This window comes from Archocentrus centrarchus, chromosome 19, assembly GCF_007364275.1.
Source record: "Archocentrus centrarchus isolate MPI-CPG fArcCen1 chromosome 19, fArcCen1, whole genome shotgun sequence".
NCBI lineage: Eukaryota > Metazoa > Chordata > Actinopteri > Cichliformes > Cichlidae > Archocentrus > Archocentrus centrarchus.
Window position 1 is genome coordinate 28,599,861 of NC_044364.1, and position 19,959 is coordinate 28,619,819.

The 19,959-nt window shown below is 41.2% G+C and overlaps 1 protein-coding gene across 1 annotated transcript in view; it reads right to left on the reverse strand.

Annotated features, from left to right (window-relative positions):
• The window catches only part of LOC115797925 (ankyrin-3-like), a 163,026-nt gene that overhangs the window by 22,245 nt on the left and 120,822 nt on the right, over window positions 1–19,959 (reverse strand). The window contains exons 29-39 of the mRNA XM_030754507.1: window positions 19,217–19,249; window positions 17,402–17,626; window positions 11,378–11,532; window positions 10,190–10,401; window positions 9,831–10,038; window positions 9,143–9,239; window positions 8,830–9,058; window positions 7,122–7,247; window positions 6,035–6,157; window positions 5,508–5,534; window positions 4,819–4,903 (exon numbers count right to left, since the gene is read on the reverse strand). Of these exons, the coding sequence (XP_030610367.1) occupies window positions 4,819–4,903; window positions 5,508–5,534; window positions 6,035–6,157; window positions 7,122–7,247; window positions 8,830–9,058; window positions 9,143–9,239; window positions 9,831–10,038; window positions 10,190–10,401; window positions 11,378–11,532; window positions 17,402–17,626; window positions 19,217–19,249 (1,520 nt within the window). The remainder of the gene's footprint in view (window positions 1–4,818; window positions 4,904–5,507; window positions 5,535–6,034; window positions 6,158–7,121; window positions 7,248–8,829; window positions 9,059–9,142; window positions 9,240–9,830; window positions 10,039–10,189; window positions 10,402–11,377; window positions 11,533–17,401; window positions 17,627–19,216; window positions 19,250–19,959) is intronic.

Genomic DNA, 19,959 nt, shown 5'->3' on the forward strand with positions numbered 1-19,959 from the left:
ATTTTATCCTCACTACTATGAGAGAGAACGCTTTTCTGTGGGCTGCTTGGAAGACTAGAGCTTTTCTTTTCAGCTGCTGTGGTGCTCCCAAACATTTTACCAACTGAAGGCTCCCTGAGTTTGCTTTTACTGAACCCCTCTTCTCCTGTTTTGGCTTTCTGCTGAGTTTTCTCAGGGCTGCTGCAGGGTGAGCTAGGCCAGGACCTGGGATCCTTTGGCTCTCGTTTTATAGGCTTTTTCTCAGGGGACTGAAGCTCATCATTGAGCTTTTCTGTTTTGTCACGGAAGAACTGTGATACTTCACTGAGTTTTTCTTCAGCTTCCTTTACAGTTTGGTCCACCCTATCCTCATAAAGTAGCTTATCTCTGCTCCTGTCATGTTTATCCTCTGTAAAACGCATCCAAACTGCATGTTTGGGGCTACCCTGTTCTGTGGAGTAATGGAGCACTGTCACTTTATCAAACTGAGATGGATCATCCCTGTGCAGGAATTTACCAGATTTAGGAGACCCATCTTTTGATGACTTTGAGAAAAACTCTCTTTTGGGGCTTCCTTGCTGTTGACTCACACCCTCAGTGCTACCCCGACCACTTTCTTCAGTAGCCAGGTGGCGGATTTTGTCACCCACCGCTGTTGAATCCTCTGTATCAGAGTGGCTCTGCGACATCGGATCAAGTTTCTCTGAGAGAAGCATTTTCTCAGCAAACCTGTATGACTCGCCTCGGATCTCTGAGAGCTCATCATCACAGTATTCTATAGACTGCTGGCTCAACAATTTAAGTGCTTTATATGAATCATCTGCTATGAGTTGGGCAGAACTTGGACGACTGTCTTCTTCCTGTGACACTGGAGTATTTACGCGAGATGTTTCCAGGAAGGCGGGCAGGGATTCTTCGACAGCAAGCTCTTCTTCGTCCTGTTGGGCCTCATCATAATCAGTCAGTTCCCTTATTCCACGATCACCTTTGTAGACATAAAGCTCAGGGTGTTTCTTGGTTTCCCTGATAATAACCTCAGTTGGTTCTGCAGTGCTGTGGCCCTTCTCAATATGAACTTCGATTATTCTTTCAACTTTGGGTTTGGATTTAATATCTCTGTCAAGAAATCTAGGCGTAAGCTCGTCACCTTTGACAGAATCCTGGCTAGTTTTGTGTTCAAAAAGGCCTGCCAATTCTTTAGATGGGTCCCTACCTGACTGGAAAGCTTTCATGATATCTCTAACTGACATAGCCTCCTCTATTATCTCTGCACCATCAGTCAGTTGGGGCTTGTGATAGACCATTCTAGTTGTAGTAGTAATATGGGTTTCCTCTTTAAGACACATGCTTTTGATTGAGTCCTCTTCTGGCATTTTCATCTGTAGGACTTTGCTGGAGCTTGTTGAAGTTGCTTCAGGTGGTTCTATAGCAGGGAGTGCAGATGCAGCTTCCTCCATTAGTCCAGGCTCACAAAGCTCGTCTGGCTGCTCGTAGCTCCTAATATGGACCACTTCAGTCCTGGTCTCAGTTACGCAAGGGGGGATAGGGGAATCTGTGAATAAAGGCTTAGGTCCTGTGCTCTCTGCACTTTGGGGAGCAGAGGGTGTCTTTTCACTCCTGGTCTCAAACCCACTGTCTGACAGAGGACTCTTATCCTGCTCATGAGAAAGGTCCTCTGGCGATTCCAATATTGTGTCCGACCCTTGATATGACTCAGCAAGTTTGCTTAGGTCCTTCTCTGAGGGAGATCTGAGCATGCCTGAAACTGGTGGAGGCATTTTGAGTTTGTGCTCTTGTATTGACATGGATGGCTTGAGAATGCGTTTCTGTTTCTCTTCCCCATCCTTTTTTGCCTCCTCCTCATACCTACATTTCAGCTCTGCCATTTTTGAAAGAGAGCTAGCACCAATATCATTTGTTAAAAAGTCTACTACTTTAGCCAGCTCTAAATCTTTGCTTGACTGGTGCTTAAGTAAAAGTGTGTTTTCATCAAAAGGAGGATAATAGTCTGACATGGCACTTCTTTGCGCCTCTTCAATCTCATCTTTGGAAAATTCTTCCCATTCGTCCTCCAAGGCTCTGTCTTTAGCTTCACTTATGATATCTTTCTGTAATATCTCACTGACTTTGACTAAATCTTCTTTCACCTTCTCCACTAGCGTATATGGCTCCTCATCTTCTAACTTAGTCTCTTTTGGAGTGCCAGTATGTGATGTCTGGACAGTTTTAGCTGCAGTCTGCGTGTCTGTCTGCAGAATAGCTGTCATCCTAATCAGATCTTCTTTCATGTCTGCTACATCTTTCAGTATCTCCTGGTTGGAAGCTGCAGTTGGGTGGATAATGGGGGGTGTGATAAAAGGAGGGGATTTTAATTGGGACTTTATTTTTGTTGCAGTAACACAGGAAGGCAAAGAGGAAGATGATGATGATGATGATGGTGAAGCACGAGAGGGGTCAGGAAGAGCCATTTTAAGAGAACCAGGTCCTGGTTTGGCAGGGGTCTCTGGGATAACGTTGACCAGTGAATAGACAGGCACAGTCACTGTATTAGATGAAACTGCTGTGCTTGGGGTGGCAGCTACAGATCTCAGAGAACCGTAAGCAGAGCTTGCTGTAGCAGATCTACGCGAGGACGAGAGTGACCTAAGAGTGCCGTAGCCTGAGACGGAGTACGAGTCTATAACCTCATTTATGGCTGCGCTGACACCAGAGGTTGCTGCCTGGGTGGTGGCCTGGATCCTCTCTTGAAGGCTGGTACTTCTCTCTGACATAAGGCGCGAAGAAGGGGAGGACGGTGTGGATGAAGAGGATGGATATTTTACAGGCGAGACTGAGCCATTCATCATAGACAGTTCTGAGGAAGCAATGGTTGTCTGGCCAGTGGAGGAGAGAGACGAGATGGATGTCCTCCCTCCTCGGGATGAGAGTGTTGAGTCTACAGAGGTTTTTAAGGAGGACAGACTGGAGATGCTTTTAACAGAAGAAAGGGTATGTGTGCCTGCATCTGTCACAGCTGCAGACCCAAGGGCAGTTTTAAAAGGTAGATTAGAATTGTACATGCTGTACGATGTCTTTGGTGATGCTGTAGCAGGAACAGGAGCTGGAGACCTTTCTGGTATATAGCCATTGGGTACTGAGTGAAGGGGAGAAGTCCTTGATGTATATGCTGAAGCAAGACTTTTGATAGAAGCTGGATCAGTGGCAGGTTTGCATGGACTTCCAGATGACACAAGGCTGGTAGATCCCTGGACAGGGTACTGACCCTGCTGGACTACAGTTTTAATGGGTGAGGGCATAGTCCTGTAAGACCTGACGGGGGATGAGGATGCTATGTCACTGACAGATTTGACTGGGGATGACAGGGTAAGTGCTGGTGGAACTTTTATAGTTGTGGGACATGCAGCTGATGGGGCTGAGAGGGGCCACGTAGATTTTAGTGGAGAAGCAACTGGTGAGGCTGCCGGTGAATCGGTACCCCCCACTCCGACTGGCCTTGTTTGGCCAAGGACGGTAATAGGAGCAGTCGACCATGGTGGGCAAGTTCTGGTTGGAAAGACAGGTTTGTGAGGGTAACCAGCAGGCAATGCTCTTGTTGTTGCGCTTCGTTCAACTGCTGTTTCTTCAGGTGAATTCACAGAAACAATGATGAAGAAGGAATGGCAAAAAATAATCAAAAGAAAGCAGAACAGTAGAGATAACAGAAAATTATGTTGGGGGAAGGTAAAGGAGAAAAAAACATGAAAGAAGAGGAGACCAGAGGAGGAAGAGTTGGTCAGTGAAACAGTCCTAGTATTAAGGAAGGAAAAATAGCAGTTTCATGTGCTGAGGTAAGATATTCAAGTACTGACTAAAGATGGAGTTGTAAAAAGAAACAGTTGTGTTCCTGATTGGCAGATGAATAAGAAAACCAGCAAAAACAACATAAGGAATAAACAGAACAAAGCACATACAGCAGCAAAGTAAATTTCCGAAGACAATGGCATAGACCAACAACTGACAACGGAAAAATGGCAAGACAAATGCACCAGGTTTAGCACAAAACATCTTCTCTCTTTGGACTTCAGAAGCTCTAATATCAGCATCTGGGCTCTGGCTCTAATTTCAATCCGCTTTTTTAAGTGCCTTTTATCTGTTTGGTCCAAAAAGTACATGATGACAGATTCGTCAGACAATTTAGACACTGTGGTACAATATAGCCAAGGGCTGTAGAAGTTTCCATTTTCCTTTTTATCATATAACAAGTATGACAAAATGTGTTTTCCAAGACTAAAGTTTTGGCTCATTTTGTCATGCAGCATCAAATTAGTGACAAGCAGAGATTGTGAACAACTGAAAATAAACACCTGAAGAAAGCCAAACTCAAGACCTCTGACATGCATTTTTGTCCCACACAAAGCTGCTACGTCATCACAAAGCCAAAAAGAGCTTTAAACTCAGAGGGGACAAATGAAATACAGAAAATTTTTGCTTTGACCTCCATCCAAAATGCCTATTACCATTGCGTTGGTAAGTCAAAGAAAAAATTTGACTTGTATAACACAGCAGTGGAAATCAACCCAGAAGAACAACAACTCACAATGTGGGCAAGCATGGCACGAAAACGTAAAATCACTCACTGACCCATGCAAAAATATGTACCACTTAGTAAACAAGCGTGTGGACAGTGCATGTTATGTAGGATGAGAAATATGCATTTATTACATTAAATAAGTCACATCTATCTACATATTTAGAACGTATTTTACAGGTTAATTAAAGCTGTTAATAAACTGACTTATCCACGATACTTGGCATTATCAAATTCATTACAGGGTTTGTTAGTGAAGATGTCAAACTCACTCAGTGCAGGCTCGGCCAGATAGCTGTAGCGCTTACGTAAGGCTAGGGATGCAAAGGTATGACGTTGTCGTTCTGGCTTTTCAGTCTGCAACAATAGCAAACAACACAAAAACCTATCAGTTCTAGGTCACCCTACATTGAGTGGTGCTGCCGAATGAGCAACAGCTGGACCTTGTAATGTCAAATTAAAGCAAACCCTCCATTCTGCACTGCCGTATAACTCAAAGCCCATATTTAACTGTAAAATATGGCAACAGATTCTCCTTTAGGACTTCAACCTTCTATTTTGGCAGCGCTCATAATACTTACATTAAACGTTACAATGCCAAGCTAGTCAAATTAGCTTGAGTTTGTCAAGCTAAGGCTACAAACTCTAAACTGCATCTACTTAAAAGTGAAAATAATGAATTTTAAGCTAGTGTTAATGCATGCTAAATCTTATACAAGTAACCTCCTTTTGTAGCCATTTGTATCACATACTGTAGAACGCAAGGGATAAGTAGTGGACATAAAACACGTCGTTTTCATTTCTACCATATGTCATGCAAAACTGAGCAGATCAAAGGTGCTTTGAAGAAGCCTGTTTTGCCCTTGTAGATGCAGAAAAAAATAAGGCTATGGAAGAGCAGAGCAGGGCCACTATAGGTCTAGCGCAAAGGACATCACAGGGTGGGGAGGGTGTGGTTTACCTCATCCTCGGCATCTGACTCCATTTCCTGGTTCCCAAGATGCATTGCAGGAACAGGGGGAGTAACATAATGGAAAGCAGGGGGAAAAGAAACAGGGGGTGAAAAAGGAGTGATTGACAGAAGCTCCAACTCAGAAGAGAGGCCGCTTTAGCAAAGGGAAAAAAAACAAAACAAAACAAAACAAAAAAACAGACCAAACACAAAAAAGCATAAAGCGCCAACATTCAGTAGCAAAATGAAGTCGCAAAAAGCCAGCCTGATAATGAAAAAATCTTGCACACAAGCCCTCAGCCAAAAAGCATCCAAATCAAAAGGCAGGTAAGAACAAAATGAAACAGCCAATGACAAGAATCCACTGCAGATAACCGATATACACAGAGAGAAGCTTTAAACAGATAAAAGACACAGTGGCGGCAGTTTGGCCAAAGTCTTTCTCTGTCTTTCATCTATCAGGGGCTGAAACTACCCTAACCATGATTATGGTTATGGACGTGACAACAGAGAATGGTGGGTTCACGCTACCTTACCTTTTTCACTGCAGGAAGTGTGATGTTCAGGTTGCACACAGCAGTTTGTGGCAGGCCTTTCGTGGTCTTACACTCTTTTAGGAAAGTGAGACGACCACAGGGCTCCTGACTGGGATCTCTTACCTAGAGTGAGAAAATGGCTTCTTTATGAACTCCTTTCTTTAACAAGGTGGAAATTACTGCAGATTTACGTTAATATACATGTAGTTTGTCACCACTCTGCACTTGTGTGTCTGCCTAGCAATCACCTGCAAACAGGCCAAAATTGCCCATTTGTAGCATTTATGCACCTATAACATAAAAGCATCCTATGATTTTAATTTCACAAAAACATTAAATTTATATCTACATATGTGTGATATGACATCATCATACTGCCTAGAAACCACCAAACAATGGACTAAAATTACAGATCAAACAATACTGTAGCATGGGTATGTTCTAGAGTTTAAAATTTATGAGATGATTTTTCAATCACATATTGTAAACAAGGTAGTAGCTGTAGTCTCATGGTGGTAGTTTTGCACAAATATTTGCTCCTAACAGGAGGAAGAAGAGTACAGTCTGTACCTGGAATCAAGTAATTATTTTCCATTTTCAGAATTTACCAAGAAATTGTGAAATTTTGCTCTCCAATTTTCCCGTTTCTTTATAAACATGAACAAACAGCAATAATAACCTTGTCCTCCATTTCTGAAATTAAGCGTAAACTTTACAAATAGCAACACATATCATCAACGATAGTCTAACTTGTCTGATTTAGTACTGTAAATTATTGTGATAGTAGTGTGATAAAGTAATTCATACACAGAAGTGCAGTTGTCACAATAACGGTGCACCGAAGTACGCAAGAGGATCGACTCGTTTAATGACTGAGGAACCAGGTGGTGGATTACAGAGTAAGAGCAGAAAAGGCAGTAAACGAGAATATAACTAACTTAACCATGGCTGCAGCTGTTGCCCTGCACTTTCATTGTACTGTGTTGTGACAACCTAATTTTACTATCTTTTATTGTGTTTTTAATCTAACGCTACCTTTTAGCCTAACCAAAAGGCGATGGCGGTATCAGAGTACACGTTAAAGTACCTTGACGCAGAATGGCAAACGGTTCTCTTTAAAGGCGTAGAAGTTAAGAACTAACTGCTGACCAGCTTTGGTCAGAGGAGCCAAGTTCCCATAACAATCCACATAGATGGGCCTGCCCTCCAGAACCTGAATGGGAAAAACAAAAACAAAAAGCAGCATTCATATCAAAGAGACCAAAATGAAACCTCCAAATGTCCCAAAGCATCAGGCACTGAAACTGTCTGACATGTCAAAAACTTAAAGCAGTGATATTTTCATTTATTGTCTCATTTATTTGATTATGTTCTCCATACCCCCCCCCCCAGCAACATTTCCCATTTTCTTCAACACGTTTCCAATTTTTCTAATGTTCTATATGTGTGTGTAGATTCAGAGCAGTATAATAAGCTCATAAATGTATTATAATGGGTTTCACTAATAGAACACGTCTCCTGCTCAAAGGCTTGTCAGAAAGTATATTCACGTACATAAAAGTAAGCGATTAGGTGTTGAGCTCTGCAGTTTACATTTACAAACAGATTTTTACTGTAAATAACACAATCTAACACTTTTTATTGTAAAACAATAGAAAATGTCCATTATTCCTGTCAAACTTTGCTTTTGTGGATTTTAGAATGATTTTTTTATTGCCCCCCCAAATAGCTGAATTTCACAATTTTTTACTAGAAATTTCTTGGAGTGTTTGATTGAAAATTGTGCAATATTTGAGAAAATTCTGGAAACTTCAGCAAATTCTTCTAAACTTTTAGAAGAATTTTTGAAGTTCTAAACAAGTTAAAAGCTAAATGAAAACCAGCAGTTACTGGCATTATATGAGAAAATGACAATTTGTAAAATCACTGTCTGAAAAACAAAGGCAAAGCTTTGGGATCAAACATATATATTTGTTAGTTTGTTTACATGTACAGGCTAGAAAAACAGTTTAAACACAAAGTCAAGACAAAAATGGAAATTTGTTATCTAGTGTCATCTTTCCTGTCTATATTATACATGAAGTTTATTTCATTCAGTATTGAGGACATCTGGCAGGAAATATAGAGATGAGACAGCTGATGGAAATGATGGATGGAAACATTTATAACTGTGATTAAACCGGTATTAGAGGAGGCAGGGTTTTGGTTCTTGTACTCTTCAATACGTATCTATCTTCAGAGTTTGAAGTCAGTATGTTGCAATTACTGAGAGTGTGACGAACAGATGGAAAAATGACCCCTAAGTGCAACAAAAACTTGACCTTTGACCTTGACCTCGTCAGGGTTGCTGAGATTCGAACTTGTCCGAGACTTTTATGCATCTATGGTGTGAATTTGAACATTCTAGGTGACATCATTCTCGAGTTATCACGTTCACAAGAACACTACACGTATCTATCCTCCAAGTTTGAAGTCAGTGTGTTGCGCGGTTACTGAGATACTGGAAGCACGATGGACAGACGGCGATCACTAAGTGTCTCCCTTCCTCTCAGCAGGCGCCACATAAAGCCTAAACTTAGAGATGATAACATTTTTCATTATAATCACAGGATTCTGGGAATAGTTAAAGGAACATCGGCTCTATTTATTGTTGAGAGAAATATTGTGATTCATGAAAAACTACAGATGTGTGAGGATCTGTTACTCTCATAAGATGAAGCTTCAGTCAATTGATTTTGGATAACTAAGTATTAGACTGGATACTGACTTAAATAATCCACAGTTAAACCGCATACCTCTATGTCTTTGCTCCTGGCCACCTCCTCAAAGTTCTCCTGCTGCTCCAGGGTTTTGTCCACCTTGTCATCCGTCATACAGAAGCACCTCAAGCTGGACTCCACTGGGTCATTCATCTTAGCAAACACTACAAACTTGGCCATGTAGGGCACACAGATCAGCTCCCTGTACAGCTGCATGGCCAAGCCCACCGTCTCTGGGACCTGGTGGCAGTCTGCTAACCAGAACCTGCATGAGAATCAGTCAAAATGATTAATGCTTTAGGCACAGGGATAGACGTATAAATATAAATTCACGTATGCTGTGACCCACCTGGCAGAAACATTAGTGGTGAAGGAGACGCAGTCATTGACAAAGGTGAGAGGAGTTGTGCCTGTGATGTCTTCCCACTGTGCTGGTGATGTGCCACCTGGTAGACAATTACAGGTAAAGTTCATTTTAATTTTTCAGACAAAAACATGCTTTTCTTTGATGTCTATCATAGTTACTGTGGACACAGAGAAAATGGTTATTGTTTCTTTCTTCTACTTATATGACCTCTTCTCTTTCACCTTTGTTGGATAAATGTAAAATACGCTGCTGATTACAAAAGTTTAACACAGGGTTCCTCCCCATTTCACAGAAAGGTTCATTCTCACTGTGAACTTTACACATGTCCCAAATATTAGATATGCAAAGCAGATCATATTACTTAAATGTTTTGATTCCCATCTATCAGGGAGTTTGTTTGATTAAATGATTATACGGTAACAGACGGAGATATTTTAGAGTTACAGTTAGCAGAAGTGTCTTTGCTAGTTAGTTCACTTTGAGAGGCTGGTGGTTGTGATTATAACACTATTTCTAATCTAAAGAGAATGCAAAGTAATAAAGGGATGTCCTTTTTTAAAATTATATTGTTCCACAGACCAAACAGAAAGATCTAATTAAAACAGTAAATAATATTTCTCATTTAAAGTTGTTACTGTTAAATATTTCCTCTCTTGGCATCCACACATACCTGTGATGCTACAGAGAAGGCGGAGGGAGGGAGTATAGTCTCCTTTGTAGCCGTTTGTAAGCCCCTCCCCTGAGAGGGGCGGGACTGGGATTGTCATGGTGATGGGCTTGTGGAACTTCCTTCTCCTGGGCTCCACGGTAACAATGGGGCTGAAGGTCGCTCGATTACCAAGGATTTTCTTCACGGTGTCGTCGGGTACCGGCTGAGCCTGGGATGGAAGAGTCAACAGTGAACGAGGTTTTCTGTTTCATTTTTGTGGCCTTGTTGTATGTATACAGCAGTACTTGTGTGTTTGTTTATGAGTAATAAACTCTGGCAGATAAACTGAAACCGCAAATGTTTACACCTCTCAAACTCACCTGCAGTCCAACCTTGATCTTTTTGGTTAACGCTCCCTCGGGAAAGGAAGCCTGAACCAATGGCACGCTGCGGCTGCACAGAGTCCCACCCTCTGGTCCCATCTGATGCGTCTCCTGTCTGATTCGAGACACTACGGCAAAGTACTGTGGGAAATCCTTGGTGATGATGCGGCAGATTCTCTTCCTCTCCAGCTCCTGGGGGCTGTCCAGTTCTACAGGGAAGGAAAATGCATAATTAGAAGAAAATCAATCAGATATCAGATATCTGCAAGCTCTGAATACATTATGAGGCAAATGTTAGGAACATAACACAGTTTTACATTACAGATAATATTTGTACCCCAATTTTCACTAATTGCAGATAACAGCAGGCTAGATTATTCATTGCTGTACGTAAAGCATTATAATCACTCTCTGGCTGGCCTACATGCTAGGAGTGGGACATAAACTACCCCATGCCTCTCTCAGGCTCATGTCTACCCCGTGTCTCAACCCCCTGCTCTGTAATGTCAAGTGAACTGTTACAGTGAACAGTCTACAGTACAGAACCTGTCAGTGGACCGAACATTTAAAAAACATCTATTTTTTAAGATATGTTCAACTAAATTTAGGATTCTGTGGACACAACTAATGATTATGATTTAATTAATGGTGGTATGGTGGTTAGCATTGTCGCACAGAGGAAGAAGGTCCTGGGTTCCAATCTAGGCTTGGGCCTTTCAGTGTGGAGTTTGCCTGTTCTCCCCACGTCTGTGTGGGTTCTCTCCAGACACTCTGGCTTCCTCCCACAGTCCAAAGTCATGCAGGGGTTAGTTTAACTGGTGATTCTAAATTGGGTTTAGGTGTCAAGGTGAGTGTGAGTGTTTGTCTCTCTGTGTTAGCTCTGCGAGAGACTGGCAACCTGTCCAGAGTGTACCCTGCCTCTGGCAGCATGACAGCTGGGACAGGCTCCAGCCCCCCCCCCCCCCCCGCAACCCTGAATTGGATAAGTGGAAGAAAATGCATGGATCAAACTAATTTGTGTACAGATTTTAATTCATTCATATTATTGAGGGTGCAAAAAAAATCAATTTATATAAATGTATATATAATTTATATATTGCAATATTTGTTAAAACATGGCCTTAAAATATGTTCTTTTTGTCCACTGAAGGGATCCGGCATGAAAAGTTAAACCATGTGCTTCACCTTCATCCATCCCATTGAGGAGCTGATTGAGGTCATCAGTCTTGCAGTCGTACAGATGCTCTTTCCAGGTTTCTCCGTTCTCACTGCGCAGCAGGATCAGCTCTCTCTCCTGGCCCCGCATCGAGCCAAAATGAGGGATCTCCACGATCACGGGGCTGGTAAGGTACATGTTGAGGAAATATGCTTGAATTAGTTTTTTTAATTTCTGAGTGACATGACAAGTAAGAAGTAAGCCAAAACAAAAGAGTCCACTCTACCATTTGTCTTTAGGAGCTGGGGCCTCATTCATAAAACTGACATTTTTAGTGTGATTTAAGTTAAAAAACAAACAAAAAATTTGCTCATGAACCTTAGGCTGATGTGAAAATTATCTCTAAGAAGGTCTGGACTTGATAGAAAAAGTATTCCTGATAGTTCTGCAGGGCCATTGCAGTTTGGGACACACAAACATCCAAACTCGTACCATTTGACCCATCAAGTAACACAAGTTTCAGCTTCAGTCTGCTTTTCCATTCCTTAGCAAACACCCATTTGTGGAGAACTCGCAATGCAGGTACCCTCATTCAACTTCCAGATTACAGGTGCTTATATTACAAATGTGATTCTTAGAGCTACTTAAGCAAACTTTTTTAATGCTCAAATTCTTTCATGAATCAAATGGAGAACACCCTGAGGAAAGATTTTGCTCATTTTTATAAATGAGGCCCTTTGAGCTGCTGGGGAGCACACAGAGCAGATCGCTCTTAAAACAATGGTGAGGGGAATTTTGTGAATGCAAAACTAAACCTGAAAGACAAATGATGACAGACAGATCAAATTGCAGCTCTTCAAGAAGATATTGAGGGTTACAGATGATATTCAATAAAAAGTATTGAAAGATTTGCACCAAGTATAAAGAGAAGAGACACCGATCTAAAAACACACAGGTGGGAGTGAGCTATGGTTCTGCTGATGACAGTGAAGCTTCATAATCGCAGTGGTGGCCATGCTGCGGGGTTGATGGGACGTTCAAAGTGAATGTTCACAACTTGACAAGACAGATGAAATGTAGTGAGGGGTACGAGGAGAAAGCTGCACAGCCCTTACTTAAATAAGGCATGATGGCAACACATGTGAGAAGGATGAACGAACACTGCTCGGTACTGCTCAGCAGTAAAACTGAGCAGTGCGTTTAAAGTGGAGTTGTCAGTAGTTTGATTTGATTCAGCTGTTGCTCCCTGCTGTGTCCACTCTCCCTGATCACCCTGTGTGTATTTAAGCCCTCAGTTTTCTTCTGTTCGTTGTTGTGTGCTGTGGTGCCTACCTGCTGTGTGTGCGTGCGTCATGGTTCGGATTATATACGACTTTGGAATTCGGTGTTTTGTATTTTTGAACACTGAAAAAAGTTTCAGCATTAAAGCTACTAAAAGTCAGTTCTGTCTCACGCGTCCTGCAGTTGGGTCCACCCCCCCCCTGCCAGCTACACAGCCTAACTGTGACAACAGCACTGTAATCTATGTAAAGATCACATTTTTTTAAACTAAGTAATCTGTTCCAGAAAACCTTTTTTTTTTTTTTTCCTTCCCAATTTTGACCAAAAAATTAAAAATTGGAAAAAAACAATTTTATGCTCATGAATCTCCATTAAATCAATGTTTATTGAATTCTGTGCTGATCAAAGAACAATAATGGACTGCTAAAGATACTACAGATTAAATAAAAAACACTAATGAACATTATGGGTATGATGGCCTCAGAATATGGTAATTTTGCAAAAGAGAGCTCAAGTCTCTCTACCTGGTAATAAAGATTAATAAAAACCAAAAAAACTCACGTAGTTGACGATTTGGTAAAGTGAATACTAGTGACCCACTGCTGTCAGAAGCTGTCCCTGCACCCATGCAGCACACCTCCTTGACAAGGTTTGTGTGCTTCTGATTATGGGCGTTCTTCTCTTCTGTTCCAGATTGGCCTTAGTTTTCATCTTTTTAATAACTGGGCACCAGAACTGGCCTTTGTTTGTTCCTAATATGGCACTTCCTTTATTAGGGGTGATGAATGGTTTGAACTTTGTGGTGAACAATCTGTCTTTTCTGTAGTGAAGTCTTGTCTTAATGGTAGATTCCCTCCTGTCTGCTGGATGATGTGAAGGGGTTTTACTTTACCATAGAAAGGATCCTGTGATCATCCACCAAAGGTGTCTTCTTTGGATGTCCAGGCCTTTTTATGCTGCCAAGCTTCATTTGGCCTCTTTCAATTCCATCTAAAGCTCATTTCACTGCATGTCCACATTGACAATATCCAAATTCAAGTGCCACATTTGGAATTAAGTCCAGACTCAATAATTTTTGAAGAAATAACAAAAGTATAGCACACATCTGTCAATGAAACAGCTTCAAGGTAACGAAAATGTGAGTCCTGGAAAATGTGGCTTCAGCTCCGTCATGGTTCAAATGATATTTAAGCCTTTAAAAGCCCGGTTGGCTCTTCATTGTCTTCATTGCTCATTTCAAGCCTACAAATTATGAAAAAGTTTTGACTGTCCACACATTGTCAGATCTGACTGTAAATTATTATTGTAAACATCTTTACCCTGCTCAAATAAGTGTCATCAGTATTTCAGTGTCATCAGTATAAACACGTTTGACATTAATTATACAAAATTACTGTGCGATGACAAAACTGATAACGACAGCCATGAGAAGCAGGATGATGCTCGGCTTCAGGAGGAGGAGGCTCATGCCCAACAAGCGCAGTCCAGTCCAAACAGCCAATCAAAACCTTTACATTCAGTGACGTCAGAAGCCCACTGAGAGCTTCAGAAATAAAAAAAAAAAAAAAAAAAATACAATGATCTTTAAATGAAAGTGGCTGAAAATTAACTGTAATGAGTTCACAGTTAAACTGTGTAGTTTTAGGAAGAATTTGTATGTAAGTCCTAATTTCTGCCTGTTAAGTCACTGAGGCTTTAACAAATCAGCTGCTGGTGGGCCCATCTTCCAGCTATGCTATTGATTTCTTCCCAAAACTACAGAGCACCCATACTGATGCTGTAACCTATCAAATCAAAGTCAACAGAGATGGGTAAAATAATCCATCAGCATGAATCAGCCTCGGTCATGTTGTTTCCTTTGGGGAGGTGGGAAGTACAGAAGAAAGAGGAGCAGGGAGGAGGAAGGGGGGGGTGCTATGTTTGGTTCCTACCCAATAAATCTAGTTCCTCTGGGTCCCAGCTGTAGCACGGGACTAACCAGGCTCTCGCCTTCATTAAGGGCTGGCAGCTTTCTGGGGAGATGTAGTTTACTGTGTCCGCAAAATAATGAAACACACATACACACAAAACACACACTCGCAAAGTCAGTAAAAGCACACACACACACTCCACGTCTTCCGCTTCTGTATCAGTAATAAGCTCTGTTATCAGTAACAACATCTCGTTTATTGTTTCCGGTACAATCTGTGGCATCAGTAATGGCAACAACTCACACGTATTCTCACAGCTCTTCGTAGGTTCATGCACTACATACAGTGTATTAGACAGACACCCAATATTTGTTGCCTGTACATCACAGATTTCTTTAATTTAATCATATCTCATCAGTGATGCATTCGTACCAGTAGCAGATGGGACAATAATTAGTTTTCAAGCAAAAGCAGCAAAAAATTACTGGTGACGGCTCCTTAAATAAGAACTTATACTGCTGCTTTAGCACATAGAAATGGAATATTTTAGGCTCTTAAACCATACTACATGAGTTGTTAACAGCCTGTTTTTTTTTTTTTTTTTACTTGCCATATCTCCAAAAACAAATGTGGTCTTATTTAAAACTGGCTGGTACATAAAACTGGTTTAATTAAGTTTGTGCTCACAGAACTAACAGACTTTATTTAGCTATTTCAGCCCTTTTAGCAGAGGTGGCTGCAGCAAAACGTTTTTCATACATTGGTACTCCGATGGTAGTCGTCATCGGAGTGGCACAGAAACAGATGTCTCGCTACAGAGAACAGTGGTTGGAGATGGCGGCGCCACCAAAATGATTGTGACCATGTTGCTTTGGACACACGGACTAGTCAGCTGATATCTTCAAAGTGAATTAGAGTGCACTGAGACGAAAACAGCAATATGATGGAGTCAGCCATCATATTGCTTGCCATCAGTTTGTGATTGGATGACGTCAAGTTGGCAATTATATGCAATCTCTTTGGATTAACACAACCATTAAGTAAGAAATTGGCAAAAATTTTGCTGTTTGCTGCAAATCTGCTGGCATCTACATAAATAGAAATTCTCATTATCTGATTACATTCAGAGTCCAGCCTCACAGATCTGAAACTGCAGGATGGAAATTTCACTGCAAAATGATATTGGTGCTCGGCACCCTTGAATTTCTATATAGCCCAAATACATCCAGCTGGCAACCAGTTGAGTCAGGTCCCTTCTGCAACATGATGACAATCTGTCTGCATTTAAAAATGAACTCTAGTACAGGGGTGGGCAACTCCAGGCCTCGAGGGCCGGTGTCCTGCATGTTTTAGATGTGTTCCTGAGCCAACACACCTGAATCACATATAGAAGTCATTAGCAGGACTCTGGAGAACTTGACTGCATACTGAGGAGGTAATTCAGCCATTTGATTCAGGTGTGTTGGATCAGGGACACATCTAAAACCTGCAGGACACCGGCCCTCGAGGCCTGGAGTTGCCCACCCCTGCTCTAGTATGACTGAGCTATTATTGACTTAATGACTGCCACGTACCCCACAAGGATTTAAAATCTTTTGTTTATACAACCTTCTATTGGTTTAAAAACTGTTGCTAAACTTTTTTTTTTTTTTAATTGTTGATAAAGCTTCTAAGATAATAAGAATTTCAATAAGAGGCTGTGCTGTTAAAACACAAACCTATGGGAATATAAGCTCTGCTATGGCTGTAGAGGACAGGCTTGACAAAAAGGTTCTGAAAAATTGGAAATCCAGTGTTGTGATTTTGTGGACTAGCCAACGTGGTGTCCAGACTGTAATCAATGTAATAACTCCTGTTTTCATGAATAAACTTGGGTGGGACATCTGGTGTAATGTCCTCAGTCAGGACCAAGATGCACAGCTGTTATTTCTGTGCTATTTGTTTCCATTCTGTGTCCTCCTTGGCTGTAATAACAGCTGGAGAACACATCAGACAAACAAAGCTTCTACTGCCATCAATCAGCTGGATTTAAATCTTTATTCAACTTCCAAACATTTTTTAACTTATTACTTCCATCTGTTTCATCGGCGTTTGAGAACAAGAGCTAGTATGGAGGTGATCATAGTTTAGTGCTGCATGTTGGCTAGTAGCCGCGCAGAGAAATGACTAAAGAATCATCCTGCTTTTTTCATGCTGGTCAGTTTTCATGTGGAACAACAGCTGCTTATAAAGCCCCTCAATCACACTCATTGATCTTAAAGTGGTAAAACTCATACAGGGCAGAGAAAGGCACGTCCTGTGCTTTGTGACAATAGATACACTAAACATTAACTGAACTCCAACTTGTGTTTGTAGTCATGCTAAACACAAATATCTGGATATATTTTTATTGAAATTTGATCACAATCATCAATATTCTTTCAAACAGGCTCACATGCATTTTGTTTTACTGTATTTAAACAGTAACCAGTGAAATGTTTTTAAACACTGCCTCACATGCATTATAGTTGTATATTAAAGCCAAATTATGGCTACTTTACAAATGACACTTTCCCACATGTTGCGACCATTACTAATGTTGCCTTTACTTTGCCAAAGAGGAAACACAGCTGGACGACTTGCTTGAGGGTGAGCAGGCTACAGCAATCAGACTTCTACTGCAAATTAAACTGCAACTATTACTCCTCAACATGCACAGACACATATTCACACTTTCTAATATAAACGCAGGTGGCTGGAAATGGCGATGGCAAGAAGCAGAAGGAAGGAGATGTCAAGATACAGAAGAGAGGTGCACAAAAATAAGCAGTTAAGCTAACAGCAAATACAGGATGTGATGTTTAAAAAGAAACCAGGTCTTACCCGAGGAACTGAGCTCCTGCTGGACCGACCTCAACAAGTCTGCTGGCCAGGCCTTCTCCTTCCACCATCGGGGGAGGCGACGCCAGTTTGTGCCTCTTCACCAGTCGGCAGGTGATCCTGGTGGGTGCTGTGCACTTTCTGGGCGGGATGATGATTCTCATGCCATTGTGACGACTTCCTCTCATTGAGCCGCCCCTGGCGTCAACCATGAAGCTGACCAGGAATCTGATGGTGAGTTAAAAGGCAGAAGGAAGAGGAAGAGGAGAGTGCGACAGGGGAGGGAACAAGGGGAACAGAGGGCGCACAGACAAGAGGTAAAACAACATGAAGAGGGAAAGAAATAACCAGAGAGGGCAAGTGAAGGGTAAAGAAAAGAAATGGAATAAGAAGAAAAATAGATGTTGGTTTATCAGCTGTACTGATGACCAGAGAGGAGCTTTAGTCGAGGTCCCATGCTGTGATCTTCAAAACACTGACAAAGTAAATGTGAATAAAAGAGAGAAAGAGGGGTAAACAAAGAAGAAAAAAACTAAAATGTAACGAGGTTTCTGTACTGGCTGTGACCGCGATTTACACACATAAAATAATAATAACCCCAACTTTGGCGTGTAGTTGCCATCGTTTTGGTAAATCCATTTACAGAACGTTAATTTTTTAAAATGATAATTGTCAGATCAAATGCTTTATTGTTTTCTGTAGATGATATGTAAATTCGACAGTCAGGACACCAACACAGGAACCTCCGGTGTGTCTTGTGTTTTGCCCACATTAGAAGGCAGCGTACTTCTGTGTGTAGCTCATTTAAATCAAACAACGTAGTAAGTCACACACACAGATGCACACCATGCAATACTGTAACTGAAACGTGGTGTTAGTTTGTATGTTGTAGTTTAACAAATAGCGCATGAATTGTTGGAAGTCGGATTAAAGAGGACTTATTTTGTGTTTCCTGATTTTCTGTCATACCTGCACTCTTACTGTCATCTATGCTCATCCTAAATGTAGCCAAAGCTTCAAGTAACGAGGTCAACTTGCAAAAGTAATCCATCAGTAGTTCCTTAGACTGTGCCAAACACTAACTTTCAGTCATTTTTTTCTACTATTGGCTCCGCGTGATGTCATAAAGAGGGGCTGTGAGTACAAAAGCCCCACCCACCTGCTGGTCAAAGCTCCTGTTTACGAGGTGGAGCCAATCAGAAGAAAGCTGGCTTAAAGGGAGAGGACAGAGCACTAAAACAGTCTAAGATAAAATGATTACTTTGAACTGCGATTCATGCAGAACTATTCTAGCAGAGTCCAAGAATAAAATTATTAAGCTGGAAATGAGCATAACAGGTCCACTGTAGTGTGAACACCAAAGTGATGCTTTTGTTGATCTGCAGTTTTAACATATGGACAGATCTGTTGTTTTATTAATAACTATTTAAAGTGAATGTCTTGATTGTCAGACCGTAGATCTTGCTGTTGAAGAATGCCAAAAAAATAAAGAAAATAAATAAAAGAATAACACATGACTAAAGCGCACATCAACAACATTAATTTTAAAATTCACATTTGACCACATCTGGCAACACAGACTCATTCAGATCAGTTAGAAACTCAAAGACTTTCTCCAAACAAACAGAAGGAATAAATATGAGGTTCAAACCACTTTATGTCACGTCTGTAACAACACAGTTCATGGGTGAGAACGGCAAACACAGATGTTATGAGTGAAGATAAAAGGGAAGGTGCAATGTCATCAGAAAATTAAAAAAATAAAGAGTGGTAGTGGAGGTGGTAATAAAGAGAGAGCGACCAATCACAGTCAATCACCTGCTGTCGTACTGCGGGAGCGGAGAGGAAAAACTGCAGGATGGACGACAAAGCAACGCAGGAGTGACAGGTCAACAACAGAGCTTCGTCATCGGAAATACAACCCAGAAGATAATTACCAACGAACCTCAACTTAAAGCAAGAGTTTGAACTTTTTGGGAAATGGTCTCAATTGCTTTTTAGTGGCGATTTGGATCAGAAGAGTCTCTAAACCGCCAGCAGCCAATTAGGTTAGACAGGCGAGAGGACTTTGTTGTTCTTTGGCTTTAACACAGGTGATATAACATGTTGATTATCGAGCTTTAGAGACGCCTGTAGGTGGATTTTCCACTGAACAGAGCCAGACGAGCAGTTTCCCGTCTTTGCATTAATCTAAAGATAACCGGCTGCAGGCAGTGGCTTCATTTCTATTCAGTGCTCTTGTCTAAATCTTCCCCTTGAAGGGCACATTTACACTTTTCCCAAATATGTCAAATAAACTTTTGTTTAAAATTGCAGCTTCTTCATTTTCATTTACTTAAGTGACAATTGGAATTTAAGTTAACCTAATTTAACAGTTTGTTAGGGATGAGCAGAGACTAATCAGCGGTAAAGGTTTCAGTTTGCCAGGGAATATAAACTCTCTGGAGCAATGGGAAAAGTTTATGTGGTAAATCGGGACAGTTACCCTGTTCCAGATGAGTGCATCACACTAATAGGAGAAGTGGCCTAATGCGTACTGTACAAGTCTTTGGGGGCAGTGT